General features: G+C 32.7%; 1 protein-coding gene across 1 annotated transcript in view; it reads left to right on the top strand.

Annotated features, from left to right (window-relative positions):
• Positions 1–18,493, top strand: part of LOC106458953 (acetylcholine receptor subunit alpha-like) — a 65,039-nt gene extending 46,546 nt beyond the window's left edge. Inside the window, exons 3-7 of the mRNA XM_013918522.2 lie at positions 9,396–9,440; positions 12,118–12,227; positions 13,874–14,054; positions 14,687–15,574; positions 17,655–18,493. Of these exons, the coding sequence (XP_013773976.1) occupies positions 9,396–9,440; positions 12,118–12,227; positions 13,874–14,054; positions 14,687–15,574; positions 17,655–17,849 (1,419 nt within the window). The 3' untranslated portion in view covers positions 17,850–18,493. The remainder of the gene's footprint in view (positions 1–9,395; positions 9,441–12,117; positions 12,228–13,873; positions 14,055–14,686; positions 15,575–17,654) is intronic.
• Positions 18,494–18,932: the final 439 nt, after the last annotated feature.

Raw genomic sequence — 18,932 nt, 5'->3', positions numbered from 1 at the left:
TGTTTGGTGGGACGGAGATTCGAACCCGCGACCCACAGATTGCGAGTTGAGTACCCTAACCACCTGGCCATGCCGGGCAGTATTTACAGTAGATTGAAATTATAATTACGTTCAGTCACAAATCATATATTCGTATATATGTACGTATATATTTAGATTTACATAGATAGCTAAAAAGAGATCAAGTTGATTAAATTTTCCACAATTTCGGTGTCCATGTTCTATCTTATGTGACCCAGGTGTAACTGGGTATCAGAATAAAATACCTTTGTTATCTTATTCAGTACTCGATTTTCGTTTCGGCTATAGATTTATGAATAGTGACGACATCGATTGAAGAACATATTGACGCTAACAAACAAATTAATACATTTATTAAATTTTCAATATCTTTTGACAAGATGTATTCAATCCAGTAATGTATACCTTCTAATACAATTATTTTCTTTTTACTTTTACTTTCTTAGTTTATAGTATATAACTAGCTATATATTCTACATGAAAATCTTCATAAGTACCTTGAAAGACGCGAAAACTTTTCATTTCTTTCGGTTCTGAAATAACTTTCAGTGGTAGAAATATACAAGAACTTGTAACTCGAACTGAAGAAAAGTCAGCTTGCAATGCGATAATACTAAGTTCACTTATGAATCATATTATCCCCAATTCTAAGTTCATGATAAGGCTCCAAATTTGTTTCAATCTAAAGAATTCAACGTCTGTACACAAAGGATAACAAGTCACTAGAGCTTTTGAGCTTTCTACTATATATTTTTGGATGATGTATATATATTGTTGCTAAAACATTTATCTGGTGATTAAGAGTCAAGAAGAATAAAAAAACGTCTTGCTTGATCTAAGAATAGTCTTAGGTCTTCAATACTTTTATAATTTTGGTTTCGGTTGAATTCTAGTTAATTTGATAATATCGTTTTAACAGCATTTCCACTACCCACACGTGCTTAAGTACATAAGATTGGTGGTTCACATGAACTGAAATTCTTCAGCTTCCCTCCTCCTCTCCCCTATCGTGTAATCCACTAATTCTATTTCCTTTTGTACCATTTACGTTTGAGAAAAACCTACAATTTCTTTCTATACTTTCTCATCGAGCAAAATGCAATAGAAACACTAATCAGAGGTATGTTTGTTAATTCAGTTATCTATATTTAACCCTAGGCGTCCATCAAAATTAATACCAATAAGTCCAAGAACAAAGTATTTCACACCTACACATCTGACTGTATTACATAAAATCTCAACTAACTTTAAAAGTTACTAGAAGTCACAGTTTACTACAATCTTAGATACATTCAAGAATTTATTGATAAAATATAAACTACCAAATACCTATTTTATATTTTCTACCTGAAAGGTGCCTAATACGCAATGGGCTTAGCACTCAGGTCAGAGACCCCAAGCTTCAGACACAGCCATCCCTAACTTAAAACTGTTGATCAGTGGAAGGGCAACCAGTCATCAGCACCCGTCGCCTACGCGTCTACCCTTAACAGAATTGTGAGGTTGACTGTAATAGTTATACCCCTATACTACTGAAAGTGCGGAGCATTTAGGGAGTCATATCGCGGCTCGAACCTTAGACCTTCAGATTCGCTGATCAACACGCTAACCATTAGGCCACACACCCCTGTTAAAAACTATAATATAAAGTAAGAATTTCTAAGAAGTTCCAGAAAAGATAGATAAGGGAGAAAGAAAGACAAGTCACACGAGGAACGAATGAAATATAAATCGCAATATGTCTGTTTAGAGCAAGAAATATCGCTATTATTGAAGAAGCAAAATAATATAAATTGGCCAAGCCAATATACTGATCAAAAACACTATAGAGCGATGAGAAAACTAAAAAATATGAATTGAAATATAAGACCTTCAACTTAATTCACACCAATAGTGACTGAAAACCAACAAACTATGGGCACGTACTATTATCAAAAGATAATGTAATAAGGACCTTTTACACCAGGCCACTCTGGACAGTCCTGTAAACTTCCTTCAATTAAATTACAATAAGGAACAATAATCAAGAACAACACGAAGTTATCTGTATAAAACCCAACAGACAATCAGATTTTTTTTGGCTACCACTACTGATACGAAATTCAATCACTATTTGATCTATTGATAGAAGTAGATAAAATTTATGTCAGCTTCCTCTTCCAATACGATGCTTCAACCTTTAAGGGCCATATTTTATACACCCTGCACGTTCTTCATATAAGATTTGGCACCAAATTTAACCGAACTGTTCTCTTATGCTACGCTATTTTAAACATGTGTCGTGCATAACCTAGTGGTAATCGTGCCGGGCTGCAGATCTGAAGGTCCAAGGTTCCAGCATGTGATAAACTGTTAAATACCCTTCGCACTTTCAGTGTCACCAATCCTGCTATTTAATGTAGGTGACGAGTACTGCTGACTGGTTGCTTTGATGAGCATTTCAAAATTACGGATGGTTATGCCTCGACTTTAATGTCTCTGACATAGCCGTGTTGTCAATGTCACATAAAAATGTATGAAATATATTTGAATTTAAGTGTCAATTTCATATTCACCTATGTAACTTTTTGTAATTTTAATAAGATTCTCTCATTTATGTTTACTATTATGTTTTTACTTGTATATAAATCGTGTTATGCAACTTTCTTCAAGTGCATAATCTGCGTGAATTTCCTTAGTTTTAAAACTGATGGCTAATTATGGCTTTGAAAAAATAGATTCCTTACCAAATGTTAAACTGACAAATTCATAGACTACTTTTAAATATTGGATTCCTTATCAGATGTTAAATTCATGTACCACTTTTAAATATTGGATTCCATACCAGAATTTATCCTAACCAAGCGCATCAGTTATGCTGAACAGTTCAGATTTGTCCGATTAATTTAAATACAAATGAGATAAACTGATAAATGTTACCATTATAGAATTTTAAAGTTGTTTATCTTTAAGAAGATGAAGTATTATATATTTTATCATTATTTGATTTTATCCTTAAAAAACATATACTTTTTATTAATATTTTTGGCATTCATATAAAATTATTATTATTATATTCGAAAATCTGTTTAACCTTGTTTGAGTTGCTACGCTCATGTGTTCTGTAATAAACTAAACTAAAAAGTAGTTTAAAGTTAAATATTATATATATAATAATAATTGGATGATTTAAGATAAAATAAATTAGTTGTAATTCTCTGTGGTTAAAAGTCATACATAAAATATGCTAAGGTTTTGAATGTAATTTTCAATAAATATGTAACTTGGAAATAACATAAACTATAAGTTAGAGTGTATAGTAAATCTACTGTCAACTAAAATCTGTGCAAAACATCCTTTTTTCTGTTTTGTTGTTGTTGTTTTGTTTTACTACTTGTTAACTCTTGCTGGTGTTATTTGTTATTTATGTTACTGGACTATATTGTTCGAATCAAAAAAACGTTTGTACATATTTTAAACAAAAGTAAGGATGCAGTAGTAGGTAGACTAATGTCTGTATTGGCTTAAAGAAGCTAGAAGATGATACCCTTACAAACAAGACCAAGTTTTCACCCATCTCTATTAACCAAGATTGAAATCCACGTCTGAAATCTAGTTATTGTAGATGGGATAGTGATTACTTTTTGTATGACTACCAACGCGTTCACCGTTATTCCCAATACTGTGTAAATTTAACATGGGATTATTCGAGGAAAGAATTTAACACTAAAACCTGGCATTTCGGTAAAACATGTGACAACACTTTAGTTATATGACCTCATGAGAACGAGACACATCCAAACCTTCTAGACCACCATAACAACCGAAAAAAACCTACATTCGATTTGCAATGAAAACTAAGAGCGAAGTGAAACTTTGTTTTCTGTTTCTGTTAACTGCTTAGAATGGGTGCAGGGTGTCTATTAAAGTGCAACGTAAACAAACCCATAGTAGCAGATATTTGAATTGTAATTTTTCTGATACACAGTCTATCAAGATCGGAGCTTTGAGATGCTAATTTAGTAGAATTCTAGGGATGTGCAACCATCTTACAACAGTTATCAAGAGTAATAGTTATCCTCCAAAGTTGCTAACAATATGAAAACTTAAACGGTTTTTTTTTGTCAAAATAACATGACAACAGAAAAAAAACTCAAATATTTCTTTCTACGAAGAGTTAAGCGAAAAACTTCAACACATTTTTACTATTCACCGAGATAAGTAAACGTACATTCTGTGCAACTATACAAGTGAAACTAATTATATAAACTATACACAGAAAGCTGTTATATACAGAGATGTATGTGAATGCAACACACATACATATATATATGTACTAGCTTTACATGACTCATCAACACACATATATATATATATATGTACTAGCTTTACATGACTCATCAAAATATGACGGATTGGAGTTTTGTAAAAACAAAAATAATAATAGTAATCCGGGAGCTTTCACCCTTCCTTCAGCGAGGTTTGTTCACCAACTTCAGCTTTCACCATAAAAGAAAAACAATCACACACTGAGAAAATAAAAACATTTTTCAAGTATACCCTCAAAAAATCAATAAGAATAGTTCAACTTAAAAATGGCTCTTAATATTAACGTTACAAATACACAAGTTGATAACTGGCTTACATATATATATATATATTAGACCAGATATCCAAAGCAGTAATAAACAACTCCAGTCAGTTGAAGTCCAAGCCCTCACTAACAAACCTGGACCCATAACGCCTCACCAGGAATTGTTGAAGTACACCCGATTTATTTATTTCATGAAGTTGTTTTATTTAAGTGGCTCTGTGGTAATTTGACGATTTCACAATCCCACAAAGCTAGTGTGACCTATTTAGTTAAAATATTTTTTGCCCTTGTAAGCTGATATGACCTATAGAGTTAGAATAATCCTTCTGAAGATGAACTTTTTAAACTAGATTACGAAAAAGAAGATGAACCAGATAATTAAAAATGGAAATTCTCTACATCACGTGTATATTTTATATTGAATGAATAGAAACAACGAATTATACCTCACTCTTCTCTGGATGGTCTTATTGTGTATTGTAACTAAACGAATTATTGTCTGCTGTGTTAAATCTACGTTATCAATGCTTACTGGAAGTTTATACCATTATTTTTGAGCTGGACACAATAAACATTAAAAATAATAAATACAGAAATTTACACATTGAAAGTGGGCGAGCAGTAGGTAGCTTTGTGCTTTACAACAAAAGAAAAAAATATCCTTAGCATGTGAAATATAAAAGTTATAAAGAATATTTCACAGTTATCGTCGAATTAAATATAAATTGGAAAAAAGGAAATCCTTCGTTATTAATATATTTAATTCGACGATTGTAATATGTGTTATCATTCTTATATTTCACACATATTATATAATCTGTGGACTATGTATTCGTTCATTGTTTTGTTACATTATCGTGATGCTTTGACATCACGTGTCATACAGGTCACGTTTTCAATTGTTAAACGTTGTTCAGTTAGCTTGCAGATGGTACTAATAACAGGACAAAAAGATTAAAACAGTTTTAGTATGGCGTAAACCTGTTTTATGTCACTGTTTTCCTCCCACATTTCAACTGTAAATTAAATTATTATATCGGATCTGACTTGGAAAGTGATAACTCCAAACACTTATCTGGTGTTAAATATTCTACTAGGAACAATATTAAAGTATTCAAAATCTAGGTTACAAGATTGTTTCCAAACTTCGTATACTTGCACTTATTATGATAAATCATTAAGTTGTTTTATTTAACTAAATAACGTTAAATACGGATTTCGATCCCTGTGATGGGCATAGTTGGTAGTCCATTATGTACCTTTGTATTTAACAACAAACAAACCTTAACTAAAGTGAATCATGTATTGCACTATTTAACTTATGAGCATTTTAACAAATTAGTGTCTTAGTTGAAGTAAAACGGTTTTTAAATAAACGACAAATTTTGCTCACTTAATAAATCATACGTGCCTTTTAAATGTTTGTTCTATTTATATAAATTTCTAGGTTATTAACATAAATAATTTTATGCTTACTTTCTGTAAAACTACGTTTTAAAACCTGTAACACAAGACAGTCCAACATCCTTTAGTATGGTCAACTGGAGGGTCATTCCTGAAACCGGTGATTTAGAATTATTTCGATAGATCTCGATAAATGAAGCTCGACACAATTTCTAAAACGAAAATAAAAAAATATTAATGAAAATACGACATGATAAAATCTATATGGATTACACTATGGTGGTACTATACTGGGCATTATACCATCCTTTTTATATTTATTCTTCACTGCAGAAATGACATTTTTAATCTGAGAATTGCTAGGAATATCATTTGCATAATTTCTATAACAAAACATTAAAAAGAAAGAATTCTAAGGCTAAGTAGTTTATAAACAAGACATATAATAAATACAAGGGACAAAATACATTGACTATAAAACCCAGTTTTACAGGAATGTGCCATTCTATTCTGTGCTATGGGTGTGGGTTCAGTGACATCTATCCGTTTATCTGAACATCAATTAAATAAGCTATTATGTACAGACTTGCACATTGTTTAAAGGAATGACCATGAGGAATATTTTAAAAATAGGAATAAAATCAAATGTTAACCAATACGTTATTTGGAGAACACATGTCTTTCAGGAACTCAAATGAGTAGTAGTTAGAGAAGTTTGTTACTCTCACGGCTTAGAAGACTTGAAAACTTAATTTTTCGAATCATTTCAAGAATACGGAATGTATTTCACATAACGGGCCTACTGAAATCTCTTCTATAATTTCACATGAATATATACAAATACAGTTGTGTGACGCCGTAAATTCCAACTGTGACGAAACGAGTGTCACATAACGGCCTACTGACCATAAAATATCCGTACATGTGTTGCACCGTCGAATGGTGGGGAATTCGCCGTTAACATGGCACTCGTTTCGTCACAGTTGGAATTTGCGGCGTCACACAACTGTATTTGTATATATTCATGTGAAATTATAGAAGAGATTTCAGTAGGCCCGTTATGTGACATACGTTTCGTCACAGTTGGAATTTGCGGCGTCACACAACTGTATTTGTATATATTCATGTGAAATTATAGAAGAGATTTCTGTTGTTGAATACATTGTTGTGATACCGGTTTCGCTGATCTCGAGTCATGACTAGAAACTTATGAACTTTTCACTTATGAGCATTTGTTACCAACGTAACCAAGAAATATATTCATCTTCACTCCAATGACTGTTTGAGCTAGAGGACTCTCTTTCTTTGCCGTATTCCTAACTTTGCAGTTAAAGAAGTTACTCTTGCTTGAAGTATGGTTTCAGAACCTGATGTTGACTTTAACAGTTTGCTGTGCACGTTTTCTGCATTTTCGGAAAGCATTCTTCTTCGAGGTCTTTTGTTGTTGTTTTGCTATGTATCTTTGAAAAATCTCACTTTACGAATACCATTTCTCTTGGAAAGGACTGTGACATAAATATTCAAACCTGTCAAGTCCTCAGGTTGATTTCTCTGCAATTGTTATTTCCGTAATTAATAACATTTACAATGAATATCTAAGCTAAATCTTTTCACATTATTCATGTTTCCATAGAAACAAATACGATATTGTCATACGCAATTATCAAGGTTTTCTTGACGCTGCTAAACTTACCTGTCTATCCACTGGACCTTACCCTCGATTTTGTTTTTACTCTTTCGACCAATGCATTTTATTTGTACTAAAACTTAAGCCCTCTTAATGAAATTTTCATAATATTTTCCAACAAAACATAGATTTGTGAATTCACAATTACGAAACTTTTTTCATTAATTAATAAAAAAGCCACTCAAAAGAAATATTGAACAACACGTTTATTCTGCTCAATACTTTTTATACACTCAAAAATTTTCAACATCGTAAAATTTTATGGACTTGCTTTTTCACCTTTCAAAAGAGAGTTCTTACGTCGTATTGTTTCTTGAATTCTATGTTAAGTACAATTTACTAATCACTTTTTGCATAACTGAAACTTTAATGAATTCCGTGAATTTTTCTCAGATATTATGACTGTACCGAATTTCTGTTTTACATTTCAAAAGTAGAAAATCTGAGTACATCTCTCTACTCTTGTTATTGCTTTGCGTTGGTTACCGTACATGATACGTCGTTTCCCTATGCAGCACATTAGGTATGTTACATCAGACGCACATGATTTTATTTTTGTAACTTTTGGTGGTGCTTTCATATTTCTCAGGGCATATGTGCAGATAGGATTATGTTTTGGTTCTTTTTTTTTAAAGATTTAACTATTCTTATTTACGGTTGACCACACGCACGGAGGTGGGGAGAGGGTGACTTTTCATTTAACGATAACATTAGTAAGACTTTATATAATTATAGTTCTATAAGGCAAGTGACTAATTCAACTGTAAATATATGAAGTTTGACTAATCGAACTATAAATATATGAAGTTTAATTATTCGAACTGTAAATATATGAAGTTTGATTAATCAAACTGTAAGTATATAAGTTTAATTGATCGGACTGTAAATATATGAAGTTTAATTAATCGAACTGTAAGTATATAAGTTTAATTAATCGAACTGTAAGTATATAAGTTTAATTAATCGAACTGTAAGTATATAAGTTTAATTAATCGAACTATAAATATATGAAGTTTGATTAATCGAACTGTAAGTATATAAGTTTAATTGATTGGACTGTAAATATATGGAACTTCATATATTTATAGTTAGATTAGTCAAACTTCATATATATTCAGTTGGATTAGTCGAACTTCATATATTTACAGTTGGATTAGTCAACTTTATATATTTATAGTTAGATTAGTCAAACATCATATATTTATAGTTGGATTAGTCGAACTTCATATATTTACAGTTGGATTAGTCGAACTTCATATATTTACAGTTGGTTTAGTCAAACTTCATATATTTATAGTTAGATTAGTCAAACTTCATATATTTTCAGTTGGATTAGTCGAACTTCATATATTTACAGTTGGATTAGTCGAACTTACACGTTAAGTTTAAATATATTTGATTAATTAGTTAGCCTAATTATTTACTTATGCATTACATAAACTTAGCTTTCTGTCTCAGATATGACTTCAGTCTACGGTTTATGAATCAGTTCACATTACAACTAATTTTTAAAATTTAGTTTAGAGAAATAGAATGATGAATGTTTCCTTAGGTTTCTTTAAATTAACATCTTAAGGTTTTTGAAAGTCAATGATCCATTAGTAGCTGACTTCGCTAATTAAGTACAATACCAGGCATTGTAAGTTATCTAAACTAGTTGAATGATAAACAATAAACAATCTTTATTTTTTTATTTTATGTTTCTTACAGAACCTAAAGGAACAAATAATGACAACGAATGTTTGGGTGGAACAGGTGAGTGAAGGCGGGCTTTATTTAAAAAGTTTTTTTTTCTAAACGCAAAACTGCACAACCTTATCAAGGAGCCACAGAGAGGGCAGTTTAATAACTTTTAGCTAATTAATAATTATCAAATATTTTATGCACTGAACATATAGGCTGGAAAAGAATAATGCGTTTAATTTTTAACTAGATTATATTCGTTGAAAATTAAACCTTTTTTGAAATGTGTTTCGGTTAAACAATTAAATTGAAATATGCTATCAATTTACTATGCTGCTATTGTTATGCTTTAGGCTATCAAGATCCATCGTTATTTTTCAGTTTATTAAGATCCGTCTTTTTTTTTTACCAGTTTTCGAATCAATAAGTCTCAAAAATGCTTCTATTGAAGCATACGTGTACAAGCATAATATAACGTACTCGTCACACACATATAACTTATTATGGGGTGTTATTCCTGTTATGCTGGTGGCAATTCACACCAGAATAGAGGAGAAGTTCGTTAATAGTGAAAGTGGACGAATACAACAAAATATATTTTAAGAATTAATCTGGAAATGTATCAAAAATACAATTCTATAATTTTATGGTGTACATTGTTTATTCATGTACAACAGCTGTTGGTAATTTATGAAGCTGCTATAATGTCATTTCTTACATTAGGACAATACTTTAAACACATTTTTTATTGTTTGCCACCACTTTGATTACGTTATAATGTTTACCTAACATACATTTCTACCTATAACTGTTGTTGTTTGTTTGTTTTTTGAATTTCGCGCAAACCTACACGAGGGCTATCTGCGCTAGCCGTTCCTAATTTAGCAGTGTAAGACACAGTGTAAGCAGAGGGCAGCTAGTCATCACCACCCACCGCCAACCTCTTGGGCTACTCTTTTACCAACGAATAGTGGGATTGACCGTCACATTATAACGCCCCCACGGCTGAAAGGGCGAGCATGTTTGGTGTGAGAGGGATTCGAACCCGCGACCCTCAGATTACGAGTCGAGTGCCTTATCCACCTGGCCATGCCGGGCCTGTTGTTGTTGTAAAACGTTGTTGTTAAATTTGGTTTAGAATGTTTCACTTCTTATAAAAGCAAAAGTCATATATTTGCAATAGTTCTGAAAGACATGACTTTCTAGTTGACCTTGGGTTACCTCATAGGTTAGGTGAACAACAACTCATCCCATAATACTAACAATTACTTTTCTAGCACCATCCATTTCTGAATTATTTGACTGTCAATTGATCTGCTATAGTATTAAAACTTTCTATAACTTATTATAGGACTATAAAATGCAGTAAGGAATACCAAAAACTCGATTTTACAACATAAAAGAGAAAATATATTAAAGAATTATCTGTATTTGATACATAAAATTCTGAAATACTCAAGACAGATAACTACGCTATATATCAATCTGTATTTAATATTTAAGGATTTGAAAAATACTCCAAGACAGATAATTACACTAACAGTCTTTATTTAGTACTGGAAGGCCTGACGTACATTAGAAGTGCTATAATCACTCCAAGTAATAGTCTGTCGATAGTATTGAGCCTTCGGTGGTTGAGCGTAAGTCTGGGAGCTTATGAAGCAAAAAATCGGATTTTGATAACGCAGATAGCCCATTGCGTAGCTTTGTGCTTAACAACAAGCAAACCAAATATTAATACTCAAAGGTTTTAAATATTTAAGAGCTATAACCACACCAAGTAACAGTCTGTGTTTAATACTAATGGTTTTAAATACATTAGAAGAGCTATAACCACACCAAGTAACAGTCTGTGTTTAATACTAATGGTTTTAAATACATTAGAAGAGCTATAACCACACCAACTAACAGTCTGTGTTTAATACTAATGGTTTGAAGTACTTAGAAGAGCGATAACCACACCAAGTAACAGTCTATGTTTAATACTAATGGTTTGAAGTACTTAGAAGAGCTATAACCACACTAAGTAAGAGTCTGTGTTTAATACTAATGGTTTTAAATACATTAGAAGAGCTATAACCACACCAACTAACAGTCTGTGTTTAATACTAATGGTTTGAAATACATTAGAAGTGTTATAACCACACCAACTAACAGTCTGTGTTTAATACTAATGGTTTTAAATACATTAGAAGAGCTATAACCACACCAACTAACAGTCTGTGTTTAATACTAATGGTTTTAAATACATTAGAAGAGCTATAACCACACCAACTAACAGTCTGTGTTTAATACTAATGGTTTTAAATACATTAGAAGAGCTATAACCATACCAAGTAAGAGTCTGTATTTAATGCTGAAAGGTTTCAAGTACGTTAGAAGAGTTCTACTTACATCGGGCAACAGCCTATATTTAATACAGGAGAATCAGAAGGATGCAAATAGTTAGATAATTTCCCCAAATGATTATTTGTAACTGATGCTAGAAAAGTCTAACATACAATAGGAGACAGATAAATTCAGTGAAGATGTACTTGGATATACAGTTGAACAGCAGTAAGCTGATATATACAATAATGACTGCTATTGTTTAGTACGCCATAATTTTGTAAAAACACGCCATTGGACATTTTTCTGTGTTCCGTTTTAAATTGTTAAATAACGCGTTACCGTAGTATTGTACACTTTTCCAGTTGTCATATATTTTATAATACGCAAACTTAATACGTATCATCCGCTTATATTTCAGTACTGGGAGGACTACAAGCTTAAGTGGGATCCAAGAGAATACGGAGGGGTAGACATGTTGCACGTGCCTTCTGATCACATCTGGCGACCTGATATTGTTTTGTATAATAAGTAAGTCTCAGCAGATATTTACATGCGTGTTTTGTCGATTGTATGTTTTTTTTCTCTAAATATAGTGAAAGTTGGTTTACAGTAATGAACTCCACGTCTCTACATTTGGAAGTTGCCTGAAGTGCATAACGTTTTATACGATTAACAATGTAATCTGTGAATGTGTTTGAATTTCACACAAAGCTACCTGAGCAAGCCGCCCCTAATTGTCAAGTGATAAACAAGATGGAATGCAGTTAGAATTTGACTGTTATCCTTATAACTCACTTGCAGCCTCAAAGTTTGGAGCGCGATTTATATTTTTTGGCGGTAACGGGGCGCGAGCTACAAAACCTCAGATCTACTGTCTGGCACTATAAGCACTGGGCACGTGTTAATGAAGAAGTATAAGCGATTGGTGCATGTTTAATTGAATGAATTCTCCAAAACCTAATCTGAATTGTGTTTGCAAGTCATGATACCCGATGATGTTAATCAGAATTTATGTTACATTTTACTCGAGCTAGGTGTTAATACGGAGAAGTATCTACACACAACTTATATAATGATCAGGCAACGAATTAGCTCGGAGGAAGGTAAACTTCTAAGAGAGTAAAACCGATAAAGAAACATAATGAACACACTAATTTCAGATGTTGTAAAAAAAAAAATGAAAAGTATAGAAGCTCCAGCTTTGTATATATATATTTAATTTCCTGTTCACCTTCTCCTTTTAAAGTCACTAGTTTAATCGATTTTTTAACTGCGCCAAAACTTTTATCATTATCATGAGCGTCATCACAAGATTAAATTGAGGGAATTAGTTATATTCGCTTGAGTTTCACTGTTAGTCTAGTAAGCAAGCAAGTAGTTAACATGGTAGTATACAACATCAAACTTTAAGCAGTTTTGTTTGTCTTTCTTACATTGTAAGTTTTTTTTTGCATTTTTTCAGAATAAGTAAACTATTCGCTAAAGGGAAAAATTCTTATTGTACAGTCATTTGAAAAGTTGAGTATATTTAACTTTACATGTTTGTTTGTTTCTTTCAGAATTTTTTTATAAAAGCCTCACAAATGCTACATGTGAATAGTGGTAAGCTAGAGGGAACGTAATTAGTCAGCAACACCTACCGCTATCTCTTGAAGCACTCTTGTTTGATCGAATAATGGAATTTGACTGTCACTTTTTTATCGCACCACGTTCAAAAGTGCGAAGCACGTTTTAGTGGCAATGGGTCACGAACATGAACCCTTGGATTCCTAGTCGAACTGATCAGACTAATATGATGTACTACACAAAACATGTTTTACATGTTCAAATTTACCTAACATTTTTGTTTCCAATTAACCATTAAGTTTAATTTCGACCGTGACTTTAAAAATTCTTACATTTTGTAAGTGAACGATAACTCGGTACTTCATGCTAAAAATATATATTCCCAATGTTTCGATTTTCATGAGAATATTCGTTTTAACGCCCAAAATTAATTCTGTCCTCTGTCTGAGTAGATTCTGGTATTTAAGAGATCTTACATGCATTTAATGAGATGAGAGAGAGGCTTCGTTTTTGCTTTTGTACAAGAACATCATAATCAATAACTTCCAATGATTCGGTGTCTATTTCAGCTCAGAATTTTGACGGTGAGATATTTTTTGATATTTCAGTGCAGATGGTAACTTTGAAGTTACTCTAACCACGAAGGCCCAAGTAAATTTCAAAGGTCTGATTGAATGGAAGCCTCCAGCTATCTATAAAAGTTCGTGCATCATCGACGTTGAGTACTTCCCTTTTGACAAACAAACCTGTGTCATGAAATTTGGATCTTGGACTTACGATGGGTTTAAAGTATGGTGGACTCATAAATAATATTTCATATAATAATTAGTTTCCTTCTCATCTTGGTAATTATAATTATGTTTATTCTGATAGACAACTGTTTTCTACCATATATTCTCACATTGCAATATACCTCATGTATTTAAATGTGTTAAATAATTATTTTTAAAATTGTTTTTCTAAATCTTGATCTATCTTGTTCTACTCTCCTGGATTCTTATCCAGCTTATCGTTTTTTCTTATAATCCCAATGTCTCTTAGAATATCGGTATGATAACTTTTACTTAATTAAATAATATGTAGAAGAACAAGAAATACGCATAATTCTGTCATGTGTTATCTGTTTATTATTTACTGTTATTAGGATATAAAGATTGATCTATAATAATTATGTATTACAGGCTACTCTTGAATTCCATACCGCACGAAAATAGTTTGAGTAACTCGAATCAACATGGATCTTCATGGAGCTTCATTTTTGCACAAAATATTTTTAGTTACTTATTTATTTTGAATATTATTAAATCTTGCGGATAAGCGCAAAGGATTAAATTTTGCTATCGTAATTTGTGTATAATTAGTTATATTTTGCTGAGCTTAGCATGTACAGTTTTTTAGTTATTGGGTTCTCTTTTCTGAAGGTAGACCTGCGACACAAGGAAGAAATTCAAGGGACAAATCGGGTCGAGATTGGGATTGACTTGAGTGAGTTCTACCTGAGCGTGGAATGGGACGTACTGGAAGTTCCGGCTGTTCGCAACGAAAAGTACTACACGTGCTGTGAGGAACCCTACATTGACATCACTTTCAACATCAGCATGCGAAGGAAGACATTGTTCTACACCGTCAACCTTATTATCCCCTGTATGGGGATTTCTTTTCTGACTGTCCTGGTGTTTTACCTGCCATCTGACAGCGGGGAAAAAGTGACACTCAGTATTTCCATCCTGTTGGCACTGACAGTGTTCTTCCTTCTTCTGGCGGAAATCATTCCACCCACGTCGTTAACTGTGCCTTTGTTGGGCAAGTACCTGCTCTTCACCATGATTCTCGTCACCCTGTCTATCTGCGTTACCGTTGTGGTACTAAATGTGCACTTTCGCACGAGATCCACCCACCGCATGAAGCCTTGGGTGAAGCATGTCTTTATGCAGATGTTGCCTCGCCTTCTCCTCATCAGGAGACCGTCGGATAATTCCACCGACTCAAGGAAGGTCATGATTCGGACCTGCAACGGTACAGAACTCCGTGATTACAATTCACAAAGGGATTCGTTTCCTCGAAGAAACAGTTACGACACTGAATATGCCCCCGAACTCAATTATACCGGTTGTCGAATACACGGTCCTAGTGTTCGTTCTCTTGCAACGATGGGGAGCCCTATGACGTCAGAACAAGCTATAATTCAGGAGCAGGAGAGAACTCCTCCAGGAGTCAGAAGACTACATTTTTGTCCCGAGTTTGAAAGAGCAATGGAGTCTGTCCACTTTATAGCAGATCACACGCGACGATATGAAGAACATATATCTGTAAGTTAAAGTTGAATCTTATAAAAGCAATTAATTAAAGATTACAACGTGTTTTTTCTCACTGTAAAAGTCCAGTATTAATCACCATATAAAACATTATTTATATTAATGCAGAACTTTTGGACCATAATGTGCATACCATCAGATTGAATCTTTTTTTTTAATACTTATGTGAGACTTACTTAAAAAATACAGATGGTTCATCACGAACAATCAACAAATCGTTAAATTTTCCCTTAGGTTTTAACATAGTATTAATGATCCCCAGTTTCATAATGGTATTAAAATTGTGTAAGTTAATGAGTTAGAGTTATTTAGCTTTGCTGTTACGTATAACAATTAGCAGACTTAGGTTAATAACTATATTACTATACGTGCAGCTTCTTGAGTAAGATCAATACCGTCTGTCAAGAACAAGATCCTTGATCAGGATTTAATTATGCGTTGCCCTTAGAAAGGAACCCAATTCAAGCCTCAAAACCGATTCAACATTACCGCTTCAATATTAATTTTATTCAACAATGTGATAAGTATAACAGATTAAAAGTTGATGTTATTATTTGTGTTTTGCCCAATTTACTGTGAAAAAAGGTTCACTAAACCAACGAAAAACAAACATTTAACAATAATTTGCCAAAATGATCAAGCGCGAGTATATAAATGAATCAGTTTTAGACATCATGTTCTATCGCCCTCTGGAGGCAGTTATGTAACACTGAATAGACAGTTTCTCCAGCATAATAACTAAGTGTTTATGTTTCTGTGTTAAGCACATACCTAAAACTGGTTTTTAGCGTCAGAAGCCTATAGACTTACCGCTGAGCCACTGTGTGTGTGTGGGGGGGGGGGGAATAATAACCAAGTTAACTACTACGATTTGGTCGCGTGAAGGTATTTATACAAATATAGCTATCTCAAGATTGACATTTATAATTTACTCATTTTCGTGCCGAAAGGAAATTCCCTTAATTAGCTTTACACTTTCTGAAATTAATTCCTATTTAAATTTACTGTACCCTCAAATTACCCCCAATTATGAAAACTTCATATAATTTATCATATAATGTTACTTTGGTTAAACGTACTTTAAATGAACGATGCTGCACTTGGAACTACTTCCTCCATCGCCGATCGTGCTCATTCTAATGGTCATTATTACATATTGTTGCCCAACACCCAAACTTCCCTTTAATAAGCTTCCGCGAAGGAAGTCGAGGTCAACTCAGACCATACGTCTGGAAACACTTTTGACAGACCCTCTAATAGACGTTAGCTTCTAAAACTACTTTTAAATAGATCAAAGGCACAAAAGTTCACTGGAACTGCACTGGGGAACTTTATATGAATGTAGCCAAATGGAGTTACTGTGATTCCATTTTTGAGCTCTCTTTCTCGTGAAAACAGACGTTATCTTTTTAAGGTTTAAAATTTAAATTCTAGGATATTATCTTACTAATGGTATCGGGAGATATACAGCTTTATCGCAATTGTTTTGTTTTGAGTCGAAGGCCCCTCTTTTGTAATCACAGTTTTTGTCTTTGTGAACAAGTGCGTTGATCTTGTTTGGTTTGGGATATGAATTCATATCACATTTCTGTCCTAAAAGTTCTGCTGATAAGTTTGTTTGTTTTTTCTCACTTCCATGGAAGTCACAAAATGTGTATATTTGGTCTTATTTTGTTCACAAACCCCGTTATAAAACAATCATCTTCGGAAATAGCTATAACAAATCCAACTCTTCTTAATCTATCGGTGGTGGCGAATTTGCCATGAACCAAATATATTTGTGCTAAACATACTAATTTTGCCAAACTTCGTATCTGTTACAACACGCCATTCCATTGGAGTAACATTTACAAACTGTTCAAATAAAGTGTCGTTAAGTTTCTGTAATGCCTTATATGTGATCAAGTTAGATTTAACTTCATTTTTAAGTTATCATTCTTGAAGCTCTACAAAGCTCGAAGGATGTATGTGTAACAATATGTATATTTTGTTGTAACGGTATTTTGATTTGAAACTTTTTTAAACTTGTTGACAGAAAAAATTATATATATATATATGATTATATTATATTCAGATGAAAGAGGATTGGAAGTATGTTGCCATGGTTTTGGACCGCCTATTTCTTTGGATCTTCACAGTAGCTGTCCTCGTAGGCACGTGTGGTATCATTCTCCATGCGCCAACGCTTTATGACAACCAGGAGCCAATTGATGTAAAGCATTCAGAGGTTGCTATTTCAACTAAACATCATAAGTTATTTTATTCGTGAGCTAAATAATAGAAATGTTTTCAGTTCGTGTTGGAATAGAACTTAGCAAGTTCAACTTTGAATATCATACAACTGAGCCGAAGATAAGTCATTATTTAATGTCTTAGTTCGAAAGTTACCAAGCGAGTCTAATGTGCTTATCTAATCAAAGATAATACATGAATCGTTTAGGATGCTGTTGATTGTGCTTCCAACATTTTGGGAGAAAGGTCATCATTGCACATAAACTCTTGTATGGTTAAAGAAATTTTCATTCTAATTTATAATAGACTGTCAAGATACGCCTGATTGTGGATAATGTGTTATTACATGTGGAATTAAACGAACGAATGAAGTATTACTATTATGGTTTTAGGACTATCTGCCAACTGAAGAATATAGATTATTCAAAAAAAAACATTTAACGAAATAAAAAAAAAACAAGGTTCTATATTAATGATTGTTTTATTACGTATGTTACTATGTGATTAGGATAATTTGACTCTAACGTCCTAAAAGCTGCTCAATGCTTATTTGGATCTATCTATCATAGGTGATTGAATATATTTTACTTTGCACTGAATATCGATTAGTATAAACGGTTCAGTTAACCATGAGTGGCTGAATATCGTACAATGTGTAAAAAAAAAAGAAGAAGTTAATGCAGGGATCTAATCCTGAATTTTAGTGTTATAAGCCCTCAAGCATACCGCTGAGCCACCAGAGGTACAAAAAAATAAATCATTGAAATATTTAGAAAATATGTATAGATCTACGGTTATGTTAATTCTTGTAGTGAGTTCTGATTATATTTTTAACTAGCTGATAAAGAAGGATATTATTATATAAAGTATTTGTTGTGATAGAAATTAATTATGATAATGCTTAATAGAAGATTTAGGCTGTATATCTGTGATGTGTGACGAAGGTTTTTTATGGATAGCAACAGTTAACCGATTCATCTCGACAATAATAGTTATTTTGAGAAATATTTTGTAAAAATTAAATGATGATAACATTTGATATTTTTTTTCTTTCTTAAAACTACTATTAAATGTTTATACAATGGTAATTTTTATGAAGTGTAGTACCGAATTTCGAGTA

Source organism: Limulus polyphemus, unplaced genomic scaffold (genome assembly GCF_000517525.1).
Source record: "Limulus polyphemus unplaced genomic scaffold, Limulus_polyphemus-2.1.2 Scaffold537, whole genome shotgun sequence".
Lineage (NCBI taxonomy): Eukaryota > Metazoa > Arthropoda > Merostomata > Xiphosura > Limulidae > Limulus > Limulus polyphemus.
Note: the sequence above shows the minus strand (reverse complement) of the source record. Positions and strands in the feature narration are given on the sequence as shown.